General features: G+C 46.4%; 1 protein-coding gene across 2 annotated transcripts; it reads right to left on the bottom strand.

Moving 5' to 3' along the window:
- Window positions 1-1,320: 1,320 nt before the first annotated feature.
- oprm1 (opioid receptor, mu 1) lies at window positions 1,321-23,971 on the bottom strand. Of its 2 annotated transcripts, XM_059985515.1 has the most exons (4): window positions 23,505-23,626; window positions 18,204-18,268; window positions 13,980-14,332; window positions 1,321-11,963 (listed from the first exon to the last, which is right to left on the bottom strand). In XM_059985515.1, the coding sequence occupies exons 3-4, from the start codon at window positions 14,320-14,322 to the stop codon at window positions 11,437-11,439; spliced, it is 870 nt and encodes a 289-aa protein (XP_059841498.1). In that variant the 5' UTR covers window positions 14,323-14,332; window positions 18,204-18,268; window positions 23,505-23,626; the 3' UTR covers window positions 1,321-11,436. The 2 variants fall into 2 exon arrangements, with proteins under 2 accessions (XP_059841498.1, XP_059841497.1); XM_059985514.1 differs by lacking the exon at window positions 18,204-18,268 and having other exon boundaries at window positions 23,505-23,971.
- Between the last annotated feature and the right edge of the window lie 75 nt (window positions 23,972-24,046).

Below are 24,046 nucleotides of genomic sequence, written 5' to 3' on the forward strand. Positions count from 1 at the left end.
GTGATAGCAGAACAGTGCAAGGACATAGAATTACTGTAAGTTACAAAATGAATAAACAGTGGAAACAAAAACAGTGACAAATTAGTGTTCCTGGTGGGTTCATGGACGAGAAGGGAAAAAGCAGTTCCTGAATCATTGAGTGTGGGTCTTCAGGCTTCTGTACCTCCTCCCCAATGGTAGCAACAAGACCACGTGTCCTAGATGGTGAATTTCCTTCTTGAGGCATCACCTCTTGAGGATGTCCTTGATGGTGGGGAGAGTTAGAGAGACATTACAGCTCAGGACAGGCCCCTTGGTCCATCTAGTCCATGCAAAAACCATTTAAGCTGTCTTCTCCCATTGACTTGCACCAAAACCATGGCCCTCCATAACCCATCATCCATGTACCTATCCAAACTTCTCTGAAACGCTGAAATCAAACTCACATGCACCACTTGTACTGGCAGCTCGTTCCACAATCTTATGGCCCTCTGAGTGAAGATGTTTCATCTCATGTTCCTCTTAAACTTTTCACCCTTTGGGAGTTGTGGGCTGTATCAGCCGGGGTCAAGAAGCTGAGTACAGAAGAGTGGTGGACAACTTTGTTGAGGGGTGTGGGCCGAATCACCTGCAGCTCGGCATCACTAAGACAAAGGAGTTGGTGGTGGACTTCAGGAAGGTGAAAACACCCTGCATTCCCATCTCCATCAAGGGAACGGATGTGGAAATCACCCTGGACTACAAATACCTGGGAACTCATGTGGATAATAAACTGGACTGGACTAAAAATCCAGGGGCTCTATACAAGAAGGGACAGAGCCGACTGTACTTCCTGGAGAGGCTCCTGTCATTCAACATCTGCAGTACTCTGCCGCAGATACTCTACGACTCGGTGGTGGCTGGCATTCTATTATACGCTGCAGTCTGCCGGGGCAGCAGGGGGAGATCAGCTGATGCCAAGAAGATCGATAAACTCGTCAGGAAGGCTGGTTCTGTTCTAGGGGTGGAACTGGATTCCCTGGTGGTCGTGTCTGAGGGGAGGATGCTGCAGAAACTACGGAGCATTATGGACAATCCCTCTCACCCCCTCCATGACATACAGGATGAACCGAGGACCACCTTTAGTGACAGACTGATTCCACCGAGGTACTCCACTGAAAACCACAGGAGATCCTTTCTCCCTGTGGCTATGAGACTCTACGGCATCTCCTCAAGTGTACAGTTTCACTGTACATCTGTATTTGCACTATTACTTTTTAATGAACATTTTGTATTCTTTTTCGTAACTCAATGCTTACATTTTGTATTTTAAAGTATATATTTATGATTGAGCAACCTTGCAACAATAATTTCCCTTGGGATAAATAAAGTTTTATCTTATCTCTTATCTTAACCCCTGCCCTCTGGTTGTAGTCCCACCCAAGCTGAGTGGAAAATGCCTGCTTACATTTACCCTATCTATACCTCTCATAATTTTGTATACCTCTATCAAATTTCCTTTCAATCTTCTATGTTCTAAGGAATAAAGTCTTAAACTATTTTATCTTTCCTTATAAGTCAAGTCCGCCAGACCCAGCAACATCCTTGTACATTTTTTCTGCACTCTTTCAACCTTATTTACATCTTTCCTGTAGGTAGGTGATCAAAACTGCACACAGCACTCCAAATTAGGCCTCCCCAATGTCTTGTACAACTTCAACTTAGTATCCCATCTCCTGTATGGAGCACATTGACTTATGAAGGACATGGGTTGTGCCCATAGTGGAGTTGGCTGAGTTTAAAACCCTTTGCAATCTCGTGTTCCTGTCTATTGGCCCCTTGACACCAGGCGATGGTGGTACGCACAGTCAGAATGTTCTTCATGGTATATCTGTCAGCCATTGCAAGTTGTCCTCTGTGTACTGAGTCTCAGAGATGTCTGGGCTGATGTCCCATCAGTCAGATTGTGGTGTTTGGAATTAATGTCAACCCTTCATTCTCGCCTACCCAGCAACCCTTCCCCGTTGCCTGAAGAATCTGGGACATCTCTCCTTCCACTGTGCTTTGGGCCACAACATCACAGCCAGTGGAGTCGCTAACTCTCAGTTCCAGAGACTTGGGTTCAGTCCCGAACTTGGGCACTGTCTGTGCGGAGTTTGCACGTTCTGCCTCCCCCCACCTCTCTGGGGAGCATTGGTTTCCTCCTGCACCCCACAGCCATGCGGACTCGGTGGGTTAAACGTTGGCTGTGAATTGTCCCTGGTCTATGGGCATGTGGTAGAATCTGTGGGGAGATGGTGGGGTTGTGGGGTGAGAAATGAGGTGGTGGGAATGCGACTGGTGAGATCAGACCATAGACCTAAACCCCATGCTCTGACTGGCCTCTTGTCCATAGACATAAAACTGTAGAGCACATTACAGGCCCTTCAGCCCACAATATTGTGCTGACCCTTTAACCTACAATAAGATCAATCCTCCTATTTTTCTATCATTTGTGTGCCTATCTAAGAAAAATAGAGGTTTATGTGGGAGAAAAGGGTTAGATAGATATTGGAGTGTTTGAAAGCTCACCACAATGTCAAGGGCTGAAGGGTCTGTATTGCACTGTAATGTTATATGTTCTGGAGTTTCAAAGATTTATGATCTGCACGGAGACAAAAGGAGAGGGAACCACATTGCTTCCACCTCAGATGAACAACTTCTTATTGTGACTCGGTGACCACTAGCTTTGGATTCTCTACCATGAAGAATCGTTCTCCCTGCACTCGCCTCAGGATTATATTCACTCAAGTCTGACCTCACCCTCCAAACTCCAGCATCCATTCAACAGTGGCAACGTTCACCAGTGGCTGCAAGAGTGCTGCCTGCTTTGTGGTACAGCTTTCTGCAGCGACTGAACCTGCGAGCCCGGCTACTCTCAGCTGTGAGGTCTCACATAAGACAATGCCGTGTTAAAATTGACACAGTGATATTGTCTTCTTGGATTCCGTTAAAAGGTTGGCACAGCTTTGTGGGCTGAAGGGCCTGTACTGTGCTTCACTGTTCTGAGTTCTATATCTACATTTCTCACTGCCTCAGTAAAGCAGCCAGCAAAATCAGAGCCCACCTACCCCGGACATTCTCTCCCCCCCCAATGGAAAGGAGATATGAAAGCCTGAAAGCATGTACCAGCAGAGTCAAGGACAGCTTCTACCCCACTGTTGAATGGTTCCCTAGTCCGACAAGGTGGACTGTTGACCTCACAATCTACCTTGTCATGATCTTGCACCTTATTGTCTGCCTGCACTGCACTTTCTCTGTACTGTAACATTTTATTCTGCATTCTGGTGGTGGGGCGGAGATAAATCTCTAGCAAAGGAGGTCACCCTTGAGCAAGGTGTAGTACCTGCTTAACCCCCGATTAGGGTCACATGAAACCATGGGAGTAGGTGGAAGATAGTTGTATGAGCAGCCAGTACATATCACAATTCCTGGTTATGTGACCACTGACGCCAGGCAGACAAACCCTGAAGAGTATTGATGATGGCTGGGGTCACCCGTCTTGTAAAGATACTGCCCAGAAGAAGGCAATGGCAAACCACTTCGGTCGAAATATTTGCCAAGAACAATCATGGTCACGGAAAGACCATGATCACCCATGTCAACACAACAAGGCACACGATGATGACAACCTCAATATACTGATATGATGAAATGATCTGTGTGGATGGCATGAAAATCAAAATTGTTGGTGGTACATTGGTCCATGGGATACTAATAAGCAATTGAACTATTTATATTTTCTAAAGGTGTGTGGTCCGCATCTAAAACTTTTATGGGACTTGGAAGGGAAGAGTTCACTTGTCCTTCATCCCTTCTCCCCATCTTTTCATTCTGGCTTCTTCTCCCTTCCTGCCTAAACCTAATGAAGGATTTTGGCCCAAAACATCGACTGTTTCTTCCTCTCACGGATGATGCCTTACCTGCCAAGACCCTCCAGCATTCTGTGTGTGTTGCTCAATATTTCAACCATCTGCAGAATCTCTTGTGTTTATCAAAAACTGCTGGAAAAACTCAGCAAGTCAGGCAGCATCTGCGAAGAAGGAAACAGTGAATGTTTTAGGGTCTGTGACCCTTTGTAAGATACCAAAACCTTGACTGCTTCTGACTCCAGAGATGCTGCTTGATCTGTTGACTGTTTTTCTTCTTACTTCAAGTTTTGGCCCATGATGTTGTGCTGACCCTTTAACCTACTCTAAACGCAACCTAACTCTTCCCTCCTACATAGCCCTCCATTTTTCTATCACCCATGTGCCTGTATAAGAGTCTTTCAAATGTGTTCTGTGTTCTATGTGGCCTTGTCTGTTCTCATCAAAAGACACATTTATTGGTGCTGGAAGTTCAAATTTTGGAGGATGACCTTTGACCTCAGAGCACCTTCCCACAACTCCATTTGTTTGGACATCTTGGAGGATCTTTCCTGGGCCCAGCACATTGACGTAATCACAAAGAAAGCACATCAGAGGCTCTGCCGCAATAGGAGTTTGAGGAAATTTGGAACGTCGCCAAAGACTGGTATAAATTTCTGTAGCTATAGGGCTGAGAGGCTTCTGAGTGGTTGCATCACTGCCTGGCAAGGAGACACCAATGCACAGGATCACAAGAGGCTGCAGAGGGTTGTGGACTCAGCCAGTTCCATCATGGGCACAACACTCCCCACCATCGAGGACATCTTCAAGAGGCAGTACCTCAAGAAGGCAGCTCCATTATGACAGAACCTCACCATCTGGACGTGCTCTCCTCTCATTGCTACTGTTATGGAGGAGGTACAGGAGCTCAAAGACACTGATTTAGGAACAGTTTCTTCCCCTCCACCATCAGATTTCTGAACAGTCCACGAAACCATGAACACTCTCTCATTCTTCCATCCTTTCACACTGTTTATTTATAGCAATGCTAAGTCTTTACACCGTACTGCTGACACAAAACAAACAAGTTTCATATCCTATAACTCAGTGATAATAAACTTGGGTAACACACACACAAAATGCTGGAGGGACTCAGCAGGACAGGCAGCGTCTGTGAAAGTTAATAACCACAGGAGATTCTGCAGATGCTGGAAATCCCGAGCAACACACACAAAATGTAGGAGGAACTCAGCAGGTCAGGCAGCATCGATGGAAATGCATAAACAATCAGTGTTTCGGGCTGAGACCCTTCATCAGGACTGGAAAGGAAGGGGGAAAGTGCCAGAATAAGAAGGTGGGGGGGGGGGAATGGGGAAGGAGTACAAGTTAGAAGGTGATAGGTAAGATCAGAGGGGTGGGGAGAGGGGGAATGAAATGAAAAGCTGAGAGGTGATGGATGGAAAAGGTAAAGGGCTAGAGAAGAAGAAATCTGTTAGCAGATGAGAGTAGACCATGGGAGAAAAACAAGGAAGAGGGGCACCAGGAGGAGGTGAGGGTAGGTGAGGAGAAAAGGTAAGAGGGCACTTCCCCCTCCTATTTTGGCATCTCGACTATTTACAGATGCTGCCTGACCTGCTGAGTTCCTCCAGCATTTTGTGTGTGAGCTTCTTTGGGAAGTGGTTGCAATGGGGGCGAAATTAACAGCAACAATTCAAACCCAGTGCCAAGCCAATGAATTGATTTGGATCCCATTTCTTCCCATGTGGTCAGATTACGATAGGGAAAGTAACGACCCCAATAACAGACAAAATGGTTCCCTGTACCACACCAAAGATGAAATAATATCAAAGAGAAGTGCAAACTACTTGCCCAGAAAAAAAGCTGGAGGAAGTCAGTGTGTCAGGCAGTGTATGTGGAGGAAATTTGGCAGTTGACATTTCTGGTAGAGGCCTTTTACCTTGCCCAAACTGTCCATTTTTCTGTTTACTTCCCTCCCAGGACACTGCCTAACCTGTTGAGTTTTAATGGCTTTTTGTGTGTTTCTCCAAATTCCAGCATCTTTAGTTTCTACAAGGTATTTTCTGCTGGTTTAACCCATGTTCCACTCTCATTCAGGGAGGAGACCTCACTGCAACCACACCAGGACCACCAGACTCAAAACCAGTTACTTTCCCCAAGCAGTAAGGCTGATCAACACCTCCACCCACTAACCAACCCCTCCACACCCCAACCACTACCACTTCATCATTTCCTGTCAGTCACCTTATGTACAGACACTCCCGTGCCTAGTGTCACTCTATTGACATACAGTCAATCTCTGTGTATAAGCTAACTTATGTATTTATATTTATTGTGTTTTTTATTGTCATGTTCTTTATCTTTTGTGCTGCATTGGATCCGGAGTAATAATTATTTTGTTCTGCTTTACACTTGTGTACTGGAAATAACATTAAACAATCTTGAATCCCGAATAATCTTGTACCGGTGTTTCATTTTAGGGAAGATTAAGACCGTTGTTAACGGATGCAGGGTTGGTAGGCTGCAGCATGCCTCTGTGACTCCATTTCCAGAAGATTTTGTTCTTTCTCTTCATTCAAGGGACATAGACTTTGCAGGCTGAGCCAATGTTTGATTGTCCATCCCCAGTCACCCTTGAGAAGGTGAGGGAGAGGTGCCTTCTTCAACCACTGCAGTCCTTTTTAAAATTTATACAGAAGTACAGCGTGGAACAATCCTTCTGGCCCTCTGGTCATAGGCTCCCCCACTACACGAAACATCCTCTCCACATCCACTCTATCTGTGTCCTCTGGTCACATCCACTCTATCTGTGTCCTCTGATCCTAGACTCCCCCACTACAGGAAACATCCTCTCCACATCCACTCTATCTGTGTCCTCTGGTCATAGACTCTCCCACTACAGGAAACATCCTCTCCACATCCACTCTATCTGTGTCCTCTGGTCATAGACTCCCCCACTATAGGAAACATCCTCTCCACATCCACTCTATCTGTGTCCTCTGGTCCTAGACTCTCCAACTCTAGGAAACATCCTCTCCACATCCACTCTATCTGTGTCCTCTGGTCCTAGACTCTCCCACTCTAGGAAACATCCTCTCCACATCCACTCTATCTGTGTCCTCTGGTCCTAGACTCTCCCACTCTAGGAAACATCCTCTCCACATCCACTCTATCTGTGTCCTCTGGTCCTAGACTCTCCCACTCTAGGAAACATCCTCTCCACATCCACTCTATCTGTGTCCTCTGGTCCTAGACCCCCCCACTATAGGAAACATCCTCTCCACATCCACTCTATCTGTGTCCTCTGGTCCTAGACTCCCCCACTATAGGAAACATCCTCTCCACATCCACTCTATCTGTGTCCTCTGGTCCTAGACTCCCCCACTATAGGAAACATCCTCTCCACATCCACTCTATCTGTGCCCTCTGGTCCTAGACTCCCCCACTATAGGAAACATCCTCTCCACATCCACTCTATCTGTGTCCTCTGGTCCTAGACTCCCCCACTATAGGAAACATCCTCTCCACATCCATTCTATCTGTGTCCTCTGGTCCTAGACTCCCCCACTACAGGAAACATCCTAGACTCCCTCACTACAGGAAACATCCTCTCCACATCCACTCTATCCAGGCCTTCCAATATTCAATAGGTTTCAATGAGATCCTCCCTCATTCTCTGAACTGCAGTGACCACAGGCCCAGAACCACCAAATTCTCCTCATATGTTAAACTTTCTTTCCTGTGATCATTCTTGTGAATCTCCTCTGGACTGTCTCAAATGCTAGAACATTCTCTCTTGGATAAGGGGCCGTAATTGCTCACAATTCTGCAAGTGCAGTCTGATCAGTGGCTTCTGAAGCCTCAACGTTACATCTGTGAGATGGCTGCTTTAACCTTCTGGGCCACTTTGGAAACCGGAGCAACCAGAGGAAGAGGAAACCCAGGTGCCTATGGACAAGAAAGTGGAAATTTACTTACAGAGGGTGCCGGAATTGAACTCCAAAATCCACCCTCCTCCCCCACAGAGCTGTAATGGTGTCACCCCTTGAGGGGTGGAGGCTGTTAGGGAGGGAGTTCCTGGATTTGACATGGTGATGAGTCGCAGGGTTATATGCTACCTGCATACTTTGATAATAAATGTACTTAGCTTTTTCAAATCGTTAAGAATTTCCAAGTCAGGGTGCAGGGCAACTTCCAGGGGTGGTGTTCCCCAGGCTCTTGGTGCCCTCGTCCTTCCAGCTGGGTTTGGAAAGTGCTGTCCGAGTTGCTGTAGTTGCTACCGATATCGGCGACTGTGTGTCTGCGATAGAGAGACAGGGTAGTTGTGGATGGGGTGCCTATCAAGTGGGTTGCCATATCCTGTCTGGTGTTGAGTTTCATGAGCATTGTTGAAGCTCAAGGCAGTCGCAGAGTGTCCCATCACACTCCTCACCAGAGCCTTGTAGTTGGTGGACAGGTTTCAGGGGGTTACTTGCCACGGGACTGCTGCTCTCTGACCTTCCTGTAGCCACACTGTTATGACCAGTCCAGCTGCGGGAGATTGACAATGGGGTATTCAGTGATGGTAAAGTCATTGAATGCCAGGGCTGAGAGTTGAATTTTCTTTTACTAGTGCTGGTCAGGGGAATAATTATCTGAGCAACATGCACAAAATGCTGGAGGAGCTCAGCAAGTCAGGCAGCATCTATGGAGAGGAATAAACAGTTGACACTTCAAACTGAGATCCTTCATCTAGACTCATCACGGTTTTGACCCCATTCTTATTCCGGTTCCTGTCTTCTCCCCATAATCTTTGAAACCTGACTAATTAAGAATGAATCAGCCTCTGGTTTAAATATACTCAATAACTTGTCCTCCACAGAAATCTGTGGCAATGAATTCCACAGATTCACCACCTTCTGGCTAAATAAATTCATCTCTGTTCTAAATGGACAACTATCTATTCTGATACTGTGCCCTTTGGTCCTAGACTACCCCACAACAGAAAACATCTTCTCCACATCCACTCTAACCTGGCCTTTCAATATTCAGTAGGGTTCAATGAGACTCTCTCCCCTCATTCTTCTAACCCCTATGAGTACAGCCATCAAATGCTCCTCATATGTTAACCCTTTCTTTTCTGAGATCATTTCCTCTGGACCCTCTCCAATGTCAGCACATCCTTTCTCAGATAAGGAGCCCAAAACTGTTCACTATACTTCAAGTGCAGCTAGACCATTGCCTTCTAGAGGCTTAGCGTTAGATCTGTGAGATGGCTGCTCTATGCTACTGAGCTGCTAAAAGATATTGGAACAGAATGAGGCCATTCAGTCCATCGATTTTGCTCTGCCATTCAATCATAGTTGATTTATTTTCCCCAACCCCATTTTTCTGCCTTCTTTCTGTAACTTTTGACTAATCAAGAACTTATCAACCTCTACTTTAATTATACCCAATGACTTGGCCTCCACCATTGTCTGTGGCAATGAATTCTACAGATTCACCACCCTCTGGCTAAAGAAATTCCTCCTCATCTCTGTTCTAAAGGGAAAACATTCTATTCTGAGGCTGTATCCCCGGTCCTAGACTCTCCCACAATTGGAAATATCCTATCCATATCCACTATGTCTAGGCCTTTCAATATTCAATAGGTTGCAATGAGATTCCCACTCATTCTTCTAAACTCCAGTGAGTTCAGCTCCAGGGCCACCAAATGCTCCTCGTACATTAAACATATTCTACTCAAGCTATAGATGGGATGCACAATGACACTCACCATCAACTCCACCTACTCACAAGACAAAGGAAAATTTTACGAATGCAACGCACAATAGAAAGTTTCCTATCTGATGCATCATGGCTTGGGATGGCAACTGCTTTGTACTAAGCCTCAAAAAACTGCAGAGAGTTGTGAGCACAGCTCAGCACATCACAGAAACCAGCCTCCCCTCCAATGAAATCTTTCTGGCTGCCTCAATAAAGCAGCCAGCATAATCAAAGCTCCCATCCACCCCTCTGCCACTGAGCAGAAGTTATGTATCGTCAGGCTCAAGGACAGCTTTGACTTTGCTGTTGAAAGCTATCGACTATTGTGCTGCATCCGATCTGGAGTAACAAATATTTTGTTCTCCTTACACGTGTGCAGGAAATGACATGAAGCAATCTCTGAGTTTTTGTACTACCTCAACGTCCTTACACATGGAATGATCTGTGTGGACAGCATGCAAGCAAAAGCATTTGACTCTATTTCAGACAAGTGGCAATAAAAAACAATTCTGCCCCTTGGAGGGCTGCACTAAAGCTTGATGACCCTATCCAGCACGTTGTGTGGCATTTCTGTGGATGTTTAGGATTTAAATGGAGATCCATTCTTTTCTTAAGTTTCCCATTGACAAGTTTGGTCATAGAGTCATAGAGCACTACAGCACAGAACAGGCCCTTCAGCCCATCTCTATGCCAGACTGTTACTCTGCCTTGGTCCATTGACCTGCACCCATACCATAGCCCTCCACACCCCTCTCATCCAAGTGTTTACCCAAGCTTCTCTTAAACGTTGCAATCAAATCCCCATCAACCACTTCCGCTGGCAGTTCATTCCGAACTTTCATCACCCTCTGGGTAAAGAAGCTGCCCCTCATGTTTCCCTGAAACATGTCACCTTTCATCCTTATGACCTCTAGTTCCAGTCTCACCCAACCTCAGTGGAAAAAGCCTCCTTGAATTTACCCTATCTATACCCCTCATAATTTTGTACACCTCCATCAGATCTCCCCTCATTCTCCTGAACTTCAGGGGAATAAAATCTTGACCTATTCAACCTTTCCCTGTAACGGAGGCCCTCAAGTTGTGGCAATGTCCTTGTAATTTTTTTCGGTTTCTTTCAATTGAGGATCGAGGCCCGTGGATCAAATCAGAAGTCAGGAAGTCAAGGTCCACCGGTTAGAGACTGTGAATCTCTACGAGTCCCCTGGTAACGTCTGTGAGCACAAGTTCAACTGCGCTATAAGATGAAGGCTGAAGATGGCCTGTCCCAGGATTGGGGAAGTGTGGATGTGCCAGAGTTGGAGGAAAGAGGTTTGTCTTCCTGTTCAAAGAAAATGCTAGAGGGACCCATGGATTGTGGGCAGCCATGTTGGCGCCGGATTTTGTGGAGACACTTGGGGGCTGCCCTCCAGGTTGTGTCGGCTGTCAATGCAGACGATGCATTTTACTGCATGTCTCCATGTACTCCAGATAAATAAAGAAGAGTCTACATTAACAATGTGTAAAAGGTACTTGGACAGGCAAGATTTCGCGGGACACAATGCAGGCAGAGGAACTGTCCTGGATGCAGCATCTTGGTCAGAATGGACCAGATGGGCCGAACAGCCTGTTTCCAAGCTGAGAGACTTGTAGATGTGTCCTCATGAACACCTCGAGGTACATAGGGAAACATGCTGTGCGGACGACATTGAAGGCGTGTTATCTGGTGGGGGAGGGGTGCGAGTTCCGGTGTGGGCCAGCCCCTGAGCCCGCGAGGGAACGGTCACAGCCCAGTGGTGACCTGAGTGAGCTCGGAGCCGAGCTCGTCCCCGGGTCGGGGCCCCGCCCCTAGTCATAGCCGCTGGTCAGTCCTGTCGGCGGTGTGGGCGGTGGAGGGGTGCTCCCGAGCCTGGCTCCTGGGCTGGTTGGAGCTCTGGCAGGGAAGCGAGGAGGACGACGGCAGGCAGAACTCACGGAAGCACCGCTTGAAGTTCTCGTCAAGGTAGGCGTAGAGCACGGGGTTGAGGCAGCTGTTGGTGTAGCCCAGGGCGATGCAGAAGTGCCAGGCCACCATGTCGAGGACGGTGGAGGGGATCCTCACCAGCGCCCGGAGGATGACGTAGATGTGGATGGGCGTCCAGCAGATGATGAACACCACCACTACCACCAGGACCATCCTGGTGATGCGGCGCAGGTTCCGGTCCTTCCCCCTGGAGCCCGAAAGTATCCGCACGCTCTTCAGACGGATCACCATCAAGCCGTAGCAAACGGTGATGATCAGCACCGGCATGACGAAGGCGAAGATGAAGACACAGATCTTCAGGAGGTTGTCCCAGTACCAGTACGGATGCGGGAATTTCAGTGTGCACTCCAGCTCCCCTACAGTGGGAAGGGGAAGGGAAGAGCCGGATATGGGATCAAAACAAGAGAGAGAGGGTTCTGATCAGATCTGGATCATTGTTATGTACACCCATGAAGCAATGGACTCTTGATCTTACAATCTACCTCATTACGAGTTTGCACTTTATCGTTTACCTGCATTACACTCTATTCTGTTAGTGCTTTACCTTGTTCTACCTCAGTGCACTGTGTAATGGCCTGATTTGTACAAACAGTAAGACATATTTTTCACGGAATCTCGGCATATGTGACAATAATAAACCAATTCCAATGTGTGACTTCAGACCCACCATTGGGGTGACAGTCACGCATTACAGTACAGGTGAGCTGGGTTCAATTCCCACCACCGCCTGTCAGGAGTTTGTAGGTTCTCCCTGTGACTGCGCGGATGTCCTCTGGGTGCTCCGGTTTCCAAAGACGTACCAATTGGTAGGTTAATTGATCATTATGAATTGCCCTGTGATTAGGTTAGGGTTATATTGAGAGTCACTGGGCGGCATGGCTCAAAGGGCTGGAATGCCTATCTGTGCTGTATCTCAATAACTAATAGAATTGTGCTTGGCTGTTAACTGGCCACCCTCACCCACACAACTCATAATCCTCCATTTTCTCTTCTATCCATGTATCTATCCAAGAGTCTTTTAAATATCCCTGATGTATCCAACTCTATCACCACCCCTCACAATGCATTCCAGTTAAAGGTTCAGTTAACCAGTTCACATTCATTGGTTAATGTGAATTAACCAATTAATTCACAGTAATTGTGAAAGAAACTATTTCTTTCAACAAGGAACTACAGAGTTGTGGACACAGCTCAGCACACCACAGAAACTAACCTCCCCTCCATAGACCTTGTTTCTTGCTACCTCAGTAAAGCAGATGGCACAAAGACCCCACCCATCCCAGACATTCTCTCGTCTCTCCTCTCCCATTGGGTAGAAGATACAAAAGCCTGAAAGCATATACCATAGGCTCAAGGACAGCGTCTACCCCGTTGTTATCAGACTTTTGAACAGACCACTCATATCATAAGATGGACTCGTGGCCTGACAGTCTACCTCATTATGATCTTACTCTTCACAGTTTACCTGCACGGCACTCTTTTCATAGGTTTTACACTTTATTCTAATAACAATGAACTCTGCAGGCCATTCAGCCCACAACATAACATCTTATTTAGAACATAGAACGTAGAGGTCGGCAGATGGTATTCACTCCAGGAAAGTGTGAAATAGTTCAGTTTGGAAGATGGAACTCAAAGGCGGAGTACAGGGTTGATTCTTAGCAGTGTGGAGGAACAGGCGGATCTTGGGGCTCACGTCATGGATCCTTCAAAGTTGCCGTGCATGTTGATAGGGTGGTTGAAGGCAAAAGGTGTGGTTGGCCTTCACTCAGCCGGGGAAACGTGTTCAACAGCCATGAGGTCATGTTGCATAAAACCACACTTGGAATATTGTGTTCGGTTCTGTTCGCCTCATTATAGGAAGGATGTGGAAGCTTTAGTGAGGATGCCGAGGAGATTTACCAGGATGCTGCCTGAATAAGAGAGCGTGTTTTATGAACACAGGTTGAATCAGCGAGGGCTTTTCTCCTTGGAGTGAGGGAGGATGAGACGTGACTTGATAGAGATGATCAGGGGCATAGACAAAGACATTTTCCTGGCATGGAAATGACTAATACAAGGGGGTATAGTTTTAAGGTGACTGGAGGAAAAGATAGGGGGACAACACAGAGACCGGTATGTGTCTGGAACACACTGCCCGGGATGGTAGTAGAGGCAGATACACTCGGGACATTTAAGGGACACTTTGATAGTCACATGGGTGATAAAAAGTGGAGGGTTATGTGGTAAGTAAAGATTAGATTGATCTTAGAATAGGTAAAAAATATTTGCCCACCCTGAAGGGCCTGTACATTTCTATGTTCTCCATTCTATGTTTGGTGTTCTATAACATCATCTCAATAATCTCAAGTTGGGTCAGAAGAGTCACTCACCTTTGGTGACCATCGTGTTGGCCATTATCATCACAGGCAGTCCAATGGCAGATGAGAGGATCCAGATGCAGACGTTGATGATCTTGGCATTGTGCGGCGTGCGGAAGTCCAAGGCTTTGACTGGGTGGCAGACGGCGATGTAGCGGTCCATGCTCATGGTGGTCAGGGTGAAGATGCTGGTGAACATGTTGTAGTAATCGATGGACATCACAAGCTTACACAGCAGCTGGCCGAAAGGCCAGGACCCCATTAGGTAGTTGATGTTCTGGAAGGGCAGTGTGCTGGTGGCCAAGGCGTCTGCCAAGGCCAGGTTGAAGATGTAGATGTTGGTGGCTGTTTTCATCTTGGTGTACCTGGAGATCAACAGGGGCAGGAACAGATCAGTCATTGTGAAGTTGATAGCTCAGAGTCTGTACTCACTAGAATTTAGAAGAATGGGGCAGGGGCACTGAACCTACCAAATTGATGGCATGTCAGCATAAACTCAAACAAAACCCAAATGTTAGTGCTAGTCTGTGAACCTGGTGATTTATAGTAAGAGCATTAAGCTGTAAAGAGTGTGAAGAATTGATTGTGGAAGGGGACCATCAACGCCAGTCCTCATCGAGGGACCAGTATGTGGAAAAGGTGAGTAGTTTCAAGTTCTTGGTTGTCAACATTTCTCAGAATCTATCCTGGGTCCAACATATTGATGCATTTACAAAGGCAGCACAACAGTGGCTGTACTTCATTAAGAGTTTGAGGGGATTTGGTATGTCACCAAGGACGCTGGGAGATCTCTGCAGATGCATCATGGAGAGCATTCTAACTGGTTGATTCGTCACCTGACTTGGTGGAGGGGAGCATTACACAGGATTGGAAAAAGCTGCAGAAGGTTGTAAACTCAGCCAGCTCCTTCATGGGCACTAGCCTCCCCAACAGTCAGTACACCTTCAAAAAGTGATGCCTCAGAAAGACTGCATCCATCCTAAGGAGCCCCTCACCCAGGACATGCCCTCTTCTCATTGCTACCATCAGGGAGGAGGTACAGGAGCCTGAAGACACACATTCAGCACTTCTGGAATAGCTTCTTCCCCTCTGCCATCAGATTTCTGAATGAACATTTAACCCATGAACACCTCAGTATTTTTGTCCTTTTTTGCTCTCTTTTTGTATCACTTTATATCTGTATCAATCTGTCTGTCTGTGTGTCTATATATTGATACAGTTATTGTAATTTACAGTTTTTTAATATTATGTATTGACTCTACTGCTGCTGCAAAACAACAAATTAAACCACCATATACCAGTGATATTAAACCTGATTCTCATTCTCATTCACGGGGATGTTGCCGGGATCCGTGGGACTGAGCTCTGGAGAGAGGTTGAGCGGGTTGGAACTTTATTCCCTGGAACGCAAGACAATGAAGAGCAATCTTTAGCAGTGTATAAAGTCACAAGGGGCATAGGGAAGGTAAATTACTTCAGTCTCTTCCTCAGAGCTGGAGAATCAGGAACAACATGGCAGTGTAGCGGTTAGTATATCGGTGCAGTAAGATCAGGGTTTAATTCCAGGGATCACCTCCCCTGGATCCCCTCTTCCTTCCCTTTCTCCCATAGTCCACCCTCCTCCCCAATTGGATTCCTTCCTCTCCCACCCTTTACCTTTCCCACCCACTTGGTTTCACCTTTCACCTGCTGGCTAGCCTCCTTCCCCTCCCCCTACCTTTTTATTCTGGTGTCTTCCCCCTTCCCTTCCTTTCCAGCTCTGACGAAGGGCCATGGGCCAAAATGTCGACTGTTTATTCATTTCCATAGCTGCTGCCTCAGCTCCTGAGTTCCTCCAGCATTTTGTGTGTGTTGCTTTAGATTTCCAGCATCTGAAGAATTTCTCGTGTGTGGGGTTCGATTCCCACGGCTGTCTGTAAGGAGTTTGTACGTTCTCCTCGTGACCGTGTATGCATTTCCCTTTGGGATTTCCAGTTTCCTCCCACGTTCCAAAGATGGACGATTAGGGTTAGCTTGCAGTGGGCATGTCTTGTTTGCACCCGGAAGTGTAGTGACACTTATCGGCTTCCCAGCTCATTCTTTGCTGATCTGAGTTGATGCAAATGATGCATTTCACTGTGTGTACCAATGTAGATGTTGTGAATAAAGCTAATATTTAAAGCTATTGAGGACTGAAAGGCCAAGATAGAGTGGACGTGGAGAGGATGTTTCCTGTAGTGACCATAGGACCAGAGGACACTTCCTCACAGTAGGGGACATCATTTTAGAACAGAGGTGAGAAGGGATTCTTTCAACCGGATGGTGGTGAATCTGAGGAATTCATTACCACAGATAGCTGTGCAGGCCAGGTCATTGGGTATATTTAAAGTGGAGGTTCCTGATTAGTCAGGGCAACTAATCTTGAATAGTTCTTGATTAGTCCCTGCAAAAGTTACGGGGAGAAGGTAGGAGAATGGGGTTAAAATGAAAATAAATCAGCCGTGATCAAACAGCCCAGACTGCAAGGATAAGCAGAGGAAGGGGAACGAATGAAGAGCTTGCCTGACTAGCAGCCAACTTGGATTTAGTGGGCGGAGGTGATGAGCCAAATGGCCCAATTCTGCTCCTCTGTATTGTGGTGTTATGGAGATGCTTTTGCCATGAGGTCTAGATTAGCTTTATTTGTCACACCTACATTGAAATATCGAAACAAAGAGAAGTGTGTCATTTGCAGCCACGGCGAATTCAGTCCTAGGATGTGCTGAGGATGCCCGTCGGTGTTGCCATGCTTCTGATGCCAACGTAGCACGTCCAGAACTCTCCAACTCTAACCTGTACATCTTTGGAATGTGGGTGGGACCCAGAGCACCTGGAGGAAAGCCTTGCAGTCACAGGGAGAACATACAAACTCTTTATGGATGGTGGGGGATTTGAACCCCAATCGCTGATTGCTGGCGTTGTAATGTACCATGCTAACACCATTGTGCCATCCTATTTTTCTACTGTGCCTGGGAGGGACAGGTTAGTTTGGGTGAGACGGGTCAGTCACTCCCTCTCCACTGAACCTTGAGAGAGAAGCCAGGGGTTTGGAAGGTTAATTTAATCAATAGACTCCAATGTCTAATTTATTGTCATTTGCACAAGTACCTTGCACAGGTGCAATGAAGTACTTACTAGCCCCAGCATCTCAGATGCATAGCATCAGATAAGCAGCATTCACAAGCTGAGGCATAGTGGTTAGCGCAACGCGTCACATCACCAGCGACCCAGGTTCAATTCCCGCCGCTGCCGACAAGGAGTTTGTATGCTCTCCCTGTGAATGCGTGAGTTTCCCCTGGGTGCTCCGGTTTCCTCCCACAGTCCAAAGATGTGCCGGTAGGGAGATTAATTGGTCGTCGTAGACCAGAGTCCTAACACTTCTGGTGCCAACATAACAAGCCCACAACTAACTGATCCTGACCCCTATATCCTTGAATGTGGGAATCCAGAGCACCCGCAGTAAACCCACACAATCACTGAGAGAATCCCAATTGCTGATCACTAACGCTGTCAAACATTGTGCTAGTTCACCTGTAGATTTTATCCTTACCTTCATGAGTTATCGTGTGTTATGTACTACTGTGCATACCCTAGCTCGAAGAAACGTCTCCTTTCTATATACATTATGTGGTTAAATGACAATATGTATAGATAGTTAAATGACAATAAACTTGACTAATTGCTGCACCAGCATGCCACACTTGGATTGGAGGACTTCAGCTGTGAAGCGAGAGAGACTGGCTAAGCCGGGCTTGTTTTCCCTGGAGTATCAATAACAAGAGGGCAGAGGTTGAATGTCAGAGGTAGGAGTTTTAATGGGACCTGAGGGGGAAAGTTTTATTACACAGAGAGTGGGTGATATCTGTAACTCCGTGCCGGAGGAGGTTGTGGAATCAGATACAGTCATCACATTTATGATGCATTTAAACAGACAAGATTCAAGATTGTTCAGTGTCATTTCCAGTACACAGGTGTAGAGGAGAATGGAATAATTGTTCTCCGGATCTGATGCAGCACAAAAAACACAATAAGTTAGAAAACACAATTATTATAAATACATAAGACAGCCTATATACATATATTAAATGTTCAGCTATAAAATAATGCCAGGCACAGGAGTATCTGTACATAGAGTGACTCCAGCAGGAAAAGATAAAGTAGTGGTTGTGAGGGATGTGGAGGTTTGGGTTAATTGGTGGAGGTGTTGATCAGCCTTACCTCTTGGGAAAAGTGGCTGTTTTTGAGTCTGGTATTCCTGCTGTGGATGCTGCACAGTCTCCTCCCTGTTGGGAGAAGGACAAACTGTCCATGAGAGTTAAATAAGCAACACACTGTCTTCTGGGACAACTTACTGGGTCGAGTAGTGTCTGTGGGTGGGGAAAGGAATGGAACTGTTGACATTTCGTGTCGAAATCCTGCATCAGGCCCAACATCCGTAGTGCTCTTGTGTCTCCATAGCTTTCTCCTGATGCAGTGAAAGTGAATTCAGAGAAAGAGGGCAGACAGTAGGTCAACTTGGACACGATGGGGTGAAGGGCCTGTTTCTGACTCTTTGTAGGGTGGGTAACAGCTTCATCCACCAGGCTGTGAGAACTGAGCAAAGTGCTACCAGCCAGTACACATTATATATGACAGCACCAGTAACAGATTTAATCATACGTCATCTACGCACTTTATGTCAGCTTGTACATCTACAGAATATTCTAGTATCTGTGCTGTATGTGATACATGTACTCTGTTCTGCACCTTTGTCCCTGAGGGACATTGTTTAGCTGTGTTCATCTGGAAGACAGAATGACAATATACTTGAACTTGAACTTGAAAGGTTGGCAGAAGCTAGGAGCCATGGAAGAAGATGAGAGGGAAAGAGACCGGAGCACGAGTTAACGGCAATGAATGCAGCGTTATGCTCAGGATCAGGGCTCCCAGACAAAGGAGACAGCTTCAGGTTTATTATCACTAACGTACTGTCGTGGATTTTATTGTTTTGCAGCAGCAGCAGAGTACAATACATGAGAGAATTACAATGAGAAATATTACAAACAGAAATGAGTAGTGCAAGAAGAGAGGAGATAGTGAGGTAGCCTCCTCGGGAATCTGGAGTCACCTCACTGCTCTGCACGTGACCGGTAAAAGCTGCAGAGTTATGGACACAGCTCAGCACATCAGAGGAACGGGCCCTCCCCTCCGTGAACTCTGTCTACTGCCTCAGTTAAGCATCCAAAGACCCTGCCCTCCTGGATATTCTCCATTCTCCCCACTCCTATCGGCAGAACATACAAAAACCTGAAAGCAGGTTCGAGGACAGTTTCTACCCTGTTGGTGTAAGGCAATTTAATCTTCCCTTCAATAATACAGATTCTTGACCTTACAACCTATCTGATTATTATCTTGCACTTTACTGGCCACCTGCACTGCATTTCCTCCGTAACTACAGGGCTATAAGACCATAAGGTACAAGAGCTAACTTAGGCCATTCAGCCCATCAAGTCTGCTCTGCTGTTCCATCATGGGTGATTTATTATCCCTCTCAACCGCGTTCTCCTGCCTTCTCCCTGGAACCTTTGATGTCCTTACTCATCAAGAACCTGCATTTTAAATATACCCCATCACCTGGACTCCACACCTGTCGTGGCAATGACTTAAACAGATTCTCTACCATCTGGTTAAAGAAATTCTTTCTCATCTCTGTTCTAAAAGGATGCCCTTGTATTCTGAGGCTGTGCCCTCTGGTCCTAGACTCTCCCACTACTGAAATCATCCTCTCCACGTCTACTCTGTTCAGGCCTTTCAATTGGTTTCAATAAGACACCTCCTCATTCTTCTAAATACTAGCAAGCACAGGCCCAGAACCATTAAATGTTCCTCATGTGTTAACCCTTTCATTCCCGGGACTGTTCACATGAACCTCCTCTGGATCATCCCTGATGTCAGCACAACCTTTTTTTTTTGGAGATAGGGCACAAGACGTCTCAAAATGCTCCAAACCCAGTCTGACCTCAGCATCACATCCTTGCTTTTATATTCTAGTCCTCTTGAAATGAATGCTAACTCAGCATTTGCCTTCCTCACCACAGACTCAACCTGCAAGTCAACCTTTTGGGTGTCCTGCAGAAGGACTCCAAGTTCCCCTGGCAACTCAAACTTTTGAGTTTTCTCTCCATTTAGAAAATACTCTACTCTTTTATTTCCTCTACCAAAGTGCATGACCATACACTTCCCAAAGCTGTATTCTGTCTGCTACTTCTTTGCCCATTTTCCTAATCTGTCTTAGTCCTTCTGTAGCCTCTCTACTTCCTCAAAACTACCTGCCCCTCTACCTATCTTTAGATTGTCTGCAAACGTTGCAACAAAGGCATCAATTCCATCATCCAAATCATTAACATATTATGTTAAAAGAATCAGTCCCAACACAGACCCCTGTGGAACACCACTAGTTACTGGCAGCCAACCAGAAAAGGCTCCCTTTATTCCCACTCTTTGCCTCCTGCCAATCAACCACAGCTTTATCCATGCTAGAATCTTCCCTGTAATACTATGGGCTTATAGCTTGTCAAACAGCCTCATGTGTGGCACCTGGTCAAAGACCTTCTGAAAATCTAAATACACATCAACTGATTCTCCTTTGTCTATCTAGCTTGTTATTTCCTCAAAGAATTCAGCAGGTTGGTCAGGCAAGATCTTCCCTTGAAGAAACTATGCTGACTGCAATTTATTTATCATGTGCCTCCAAGTACCCTGAAACCTCATCTTTATTAATCAACTCCAACTTCTTCCCAACCACTGAGGTCCTTTTTGAAGAATGGAATGACATTTGCAATTTTCCAGTCTTCTGGAACCATTCCAGAATCTAGTGATTCTTGAAGGATCATTACAAATGCCTCCACAATCCATTCAGCCACCTCTTTCAGAGCCCTGAGGTGTACACCATCTGCTCCAGGTGACTTATCTACCTTCAGACCTTTCAGCTTCCCAAGAACCTCCTCCCAAGCAATGGTAACTTGACACACCTCATGACCCCTGACACCTGGAACTTCCACCGTACTGCCCGAGTCTTCCACTGTTAAGATCAATGCCAAATACTTATTCAGTTCTTTCACCATTTTCTTGTTCCCCATTACAACTACTCCAGCATAGTTTTCCAGCAGTCTGATATCCACTCTCACCTCTCTTTTACACTTTATGTATCTGAAGAAAGTTTTGATATCCTTTTTAATATTATTGGCTAGCTTACTTTGGCATTCCATCTTTACCTTCTTAAATTACTTTTTTAGCCCTCTTTCTGTTTATATTTGAAAGCTTCTGAATCCTCTAAGTTCCCACTAATTTTTGCTCTTACATGCCCTCAATTTGAATTTTATGATGGCTTTGACTTGTCTTGTTAGCCATGCTTGTGTCATTTTGACTTTAGAATACTACTTCACCTTTCCAAATTACTTCCTGAATATATGTCCTGTGCCTTCCAAATTGCTTCCTGAAATGCCTGCCATTCTGTCATCATCCCTGACAGTGTTGCTTTCCAATTAATTCTAGCCAATTCCTCTCTCATGCTTCTGTAATTCCCTTTACTCCACCGTAATACTGATACATCTGACTTCAGCTTCCCCTTCTCAAATTTCAGGGTGAATTTGATCACATTATGATCACTTTCCCCTAAGGGTTCTTTTACCTTAAGCTCTCTAATCAATTCCAGTTCACTGCACAATGCCCAGTCTAGAATAGCTGATCCCCTAGTAGACTCAACGACAAGCTGCTCTAAAAAGACTTCTTGTAGGCATTCTTGGAATCCAGCACCAACTTGATTTTCCTGATCTACCTGCATATTGTAGTCCCCCATGACTACTGTAACATTGTCTGTTTGGCATGCATTTTCTACCTCCCACTGTAATTTGTAGACCACATCCCTACCACTGCTTGGGAATCTGTATATAACTCCCATCAGTGTCTTCTTACCCTTGCAGTTTTGCAGTTCCTTAGCTCTATCCAGAATGATTCAACAGCTTCCAACATTATGTCACCTCTTTCTAATGATTTGACCTGATTTTCCACGAACAGAGCAATGTCACCTCCTCTGCCTTCCTGCCTCTTCTTTCGGTACAATCTGTATCCTTGGACCTTAAGCTCCCAGCTATAATCTTCCTTCAGCTATGATTCAGTGATGCCTACAACATCAAACCTGCCAATCTGTAACTGTGTTACAGGTTCATCTACCTTATTCCATAAACTGTGTGCATTTAAATATAACACCTTCAGTCCTGTATTCACCTTTTTTGATTTTCTAAATCTTTTATGTTGAAACTCATCTTGTTGACTGCAGTTTTGCCCCATCATCAGCTTTTCCTTTCTAGGAATCTTACTACATATTGTCTCTGTTTGTAAACCAACTGCCTCATCTTCAGCACTACCACTCCAGATCCCATTCCTCTGCCAAATTAGTTTAAACCCACTCGAACAATTCTAGCCAACCTGCCCACACAGATCTTAGTCCCCCTCAAAGGCAGGTGCAACACATTCCTCACTGTACAAGTCATACCTTCTCTATAAGAGATCCCAGTGATCGATAAATCTGAACCACTGTCTCATGCATTCACTGAGTCAAACCAGTCTACTCTTACCCTCACCAGCATGTGGCACAGGCAGCAATCCAGAGATTATTCCTAAAATCTCTCTTCAGGACCTTGTCACATTGTCTACCTATGTCATTGGTGCCAATATGCACCAAGACCTCTGGCTGCTCACCCGTACCTTTGACCTGATCCGAGACAGCCCAGATTCTGGCACCAGGGAGGCAACATACCATCCAGATGTCTCAATTGCACCCACAGAACTTTGTCTCTGTTCCTCCAAGGAATCTCCCATCAACACTGCAGTGCTCTTCACCTCTCTGCTCTTCTGAGTAACAGCACTGTACCCCCCCCCCCCACCCCCGTAGTTCGTCCTGCTCAGTGATGTCTAAAGTTGTCTACTTATTATTGTGGGTAACAGCCACAGGTAGAGTCTGCTCTGGCTGTGCATTCCTTTCCCTTCCAGTTGTAATACCTTTTCTGCATTCTATTCATTTTCCCTTGTACTGCCTCAGTACACTATTGTCATGAAGTGATTTGTATGTATATCAAGTAAAAAAAGTTTTCCAGTGTACATGATACAATATTAAACCACCTCACCAATTTTCCTCGGGGAAGCGCAGTCCCGCATTCGACCGATAGATGGCGCACATGACCGCCCTATCGATGCAGCAGGCGAGCAAATTCCAACCCGAGAGCTTCCGAACCCGCGTCGGACATCTCGGTGTGAGACCCCCGGTAAGAGCCGCTGGGAACTATGCAAATCCTGCTATGATCTTTCTGCTGTTGCGATCTCTCTCACCCGAAACAACCGCACCGATCAAAGCACGAGAACCGGGCGGAAAAGACGGCGAACGGGAACGTGGAGAGGCACAGTGAAGTTTTGTGTTGGGGGCAGTTGGTTGGGGTGCCGCGGGTGACTGCGTTTGGAAGGCAGTTGGGTCCGGTGTCTTACCTGATGATGACAAACATGACGAGGACGTTGCCGACCAAACCCAACACACACACGACGGAATAGAGGGCCGTGATGATGATGGAACTGATGACCGAAGAGGAGCTCTTGCCCAGCGGGTTGCCCTCCGTACGGTTACACCGGAGCAGGGTACCCTCGGGGCATAGGGCGGAGGTGTCGGTCAGGCTGAGGTTATCGGCGGACCCGCGACCCTGGCACCAGTGGGAGCCATTGGCGGCCGGAGTCGGGCAGGACTGCAGAAGGATGTCCATTGCAAAGGTCCAGAACCATTACCCTCAGGGCAGAGGGTCCAAGCAAAGGCGACCTCAGGTGCGTGCGAGGTCTCTATGTTTGTGTGTACCTGTGGGGGAAGGGGGAATCCGCAGTCTCCTCTTCCACCTCCCCGGGCTGGGCGAGGGGTTCGTGGAGAACGCGGGCGAGGAACCGGGCAGACTCGACACCTTCGCGCTCCGCCCGCCTCTCTCCAAGCGCACTGTCCGTGCTCACCGCCCCGTTTCTCGCATTTATTGGATGGCGTGACGTCA

Source organism: Hypanus sabinus, chromosome 12 (assembly GCF_030144855.1).
Source record: "Hypanus sabinus isolate sHypSab1 chromosome 12, sHypSab1.hap1, whole genome shotgun sequence".
NCBI classification, from domain to species: Eukaryota; Metazoa; Chordata; class Chondrichthyes; order Myliobatiformes; family Dasyatidae; genus Hypanus; species Hypanus sabinus.

Coding starts and splice junctions, on each gene's coding strand:
- oprm1 (XM_059985514.1), bottom strand. CDS start 23,773: ATGGACATCCTTCTGCAGTCCTGCCCGACTCCGGCCGCCAATGGCTCC. Junction 14,333..23,504: donor GTCATGTTTGTCATCATCAG/GTAAGACACCGG, acceptor GTTGATCTCCAG/GTACACCAAGATGAAAACAG. Junction 11,964..13,979: donor CAACACGATGGTCACCAAAG/GTGAGTGACTCT, acceptor TTCCCACTGTAG/GGGAGCTGGAGTGCACACTG.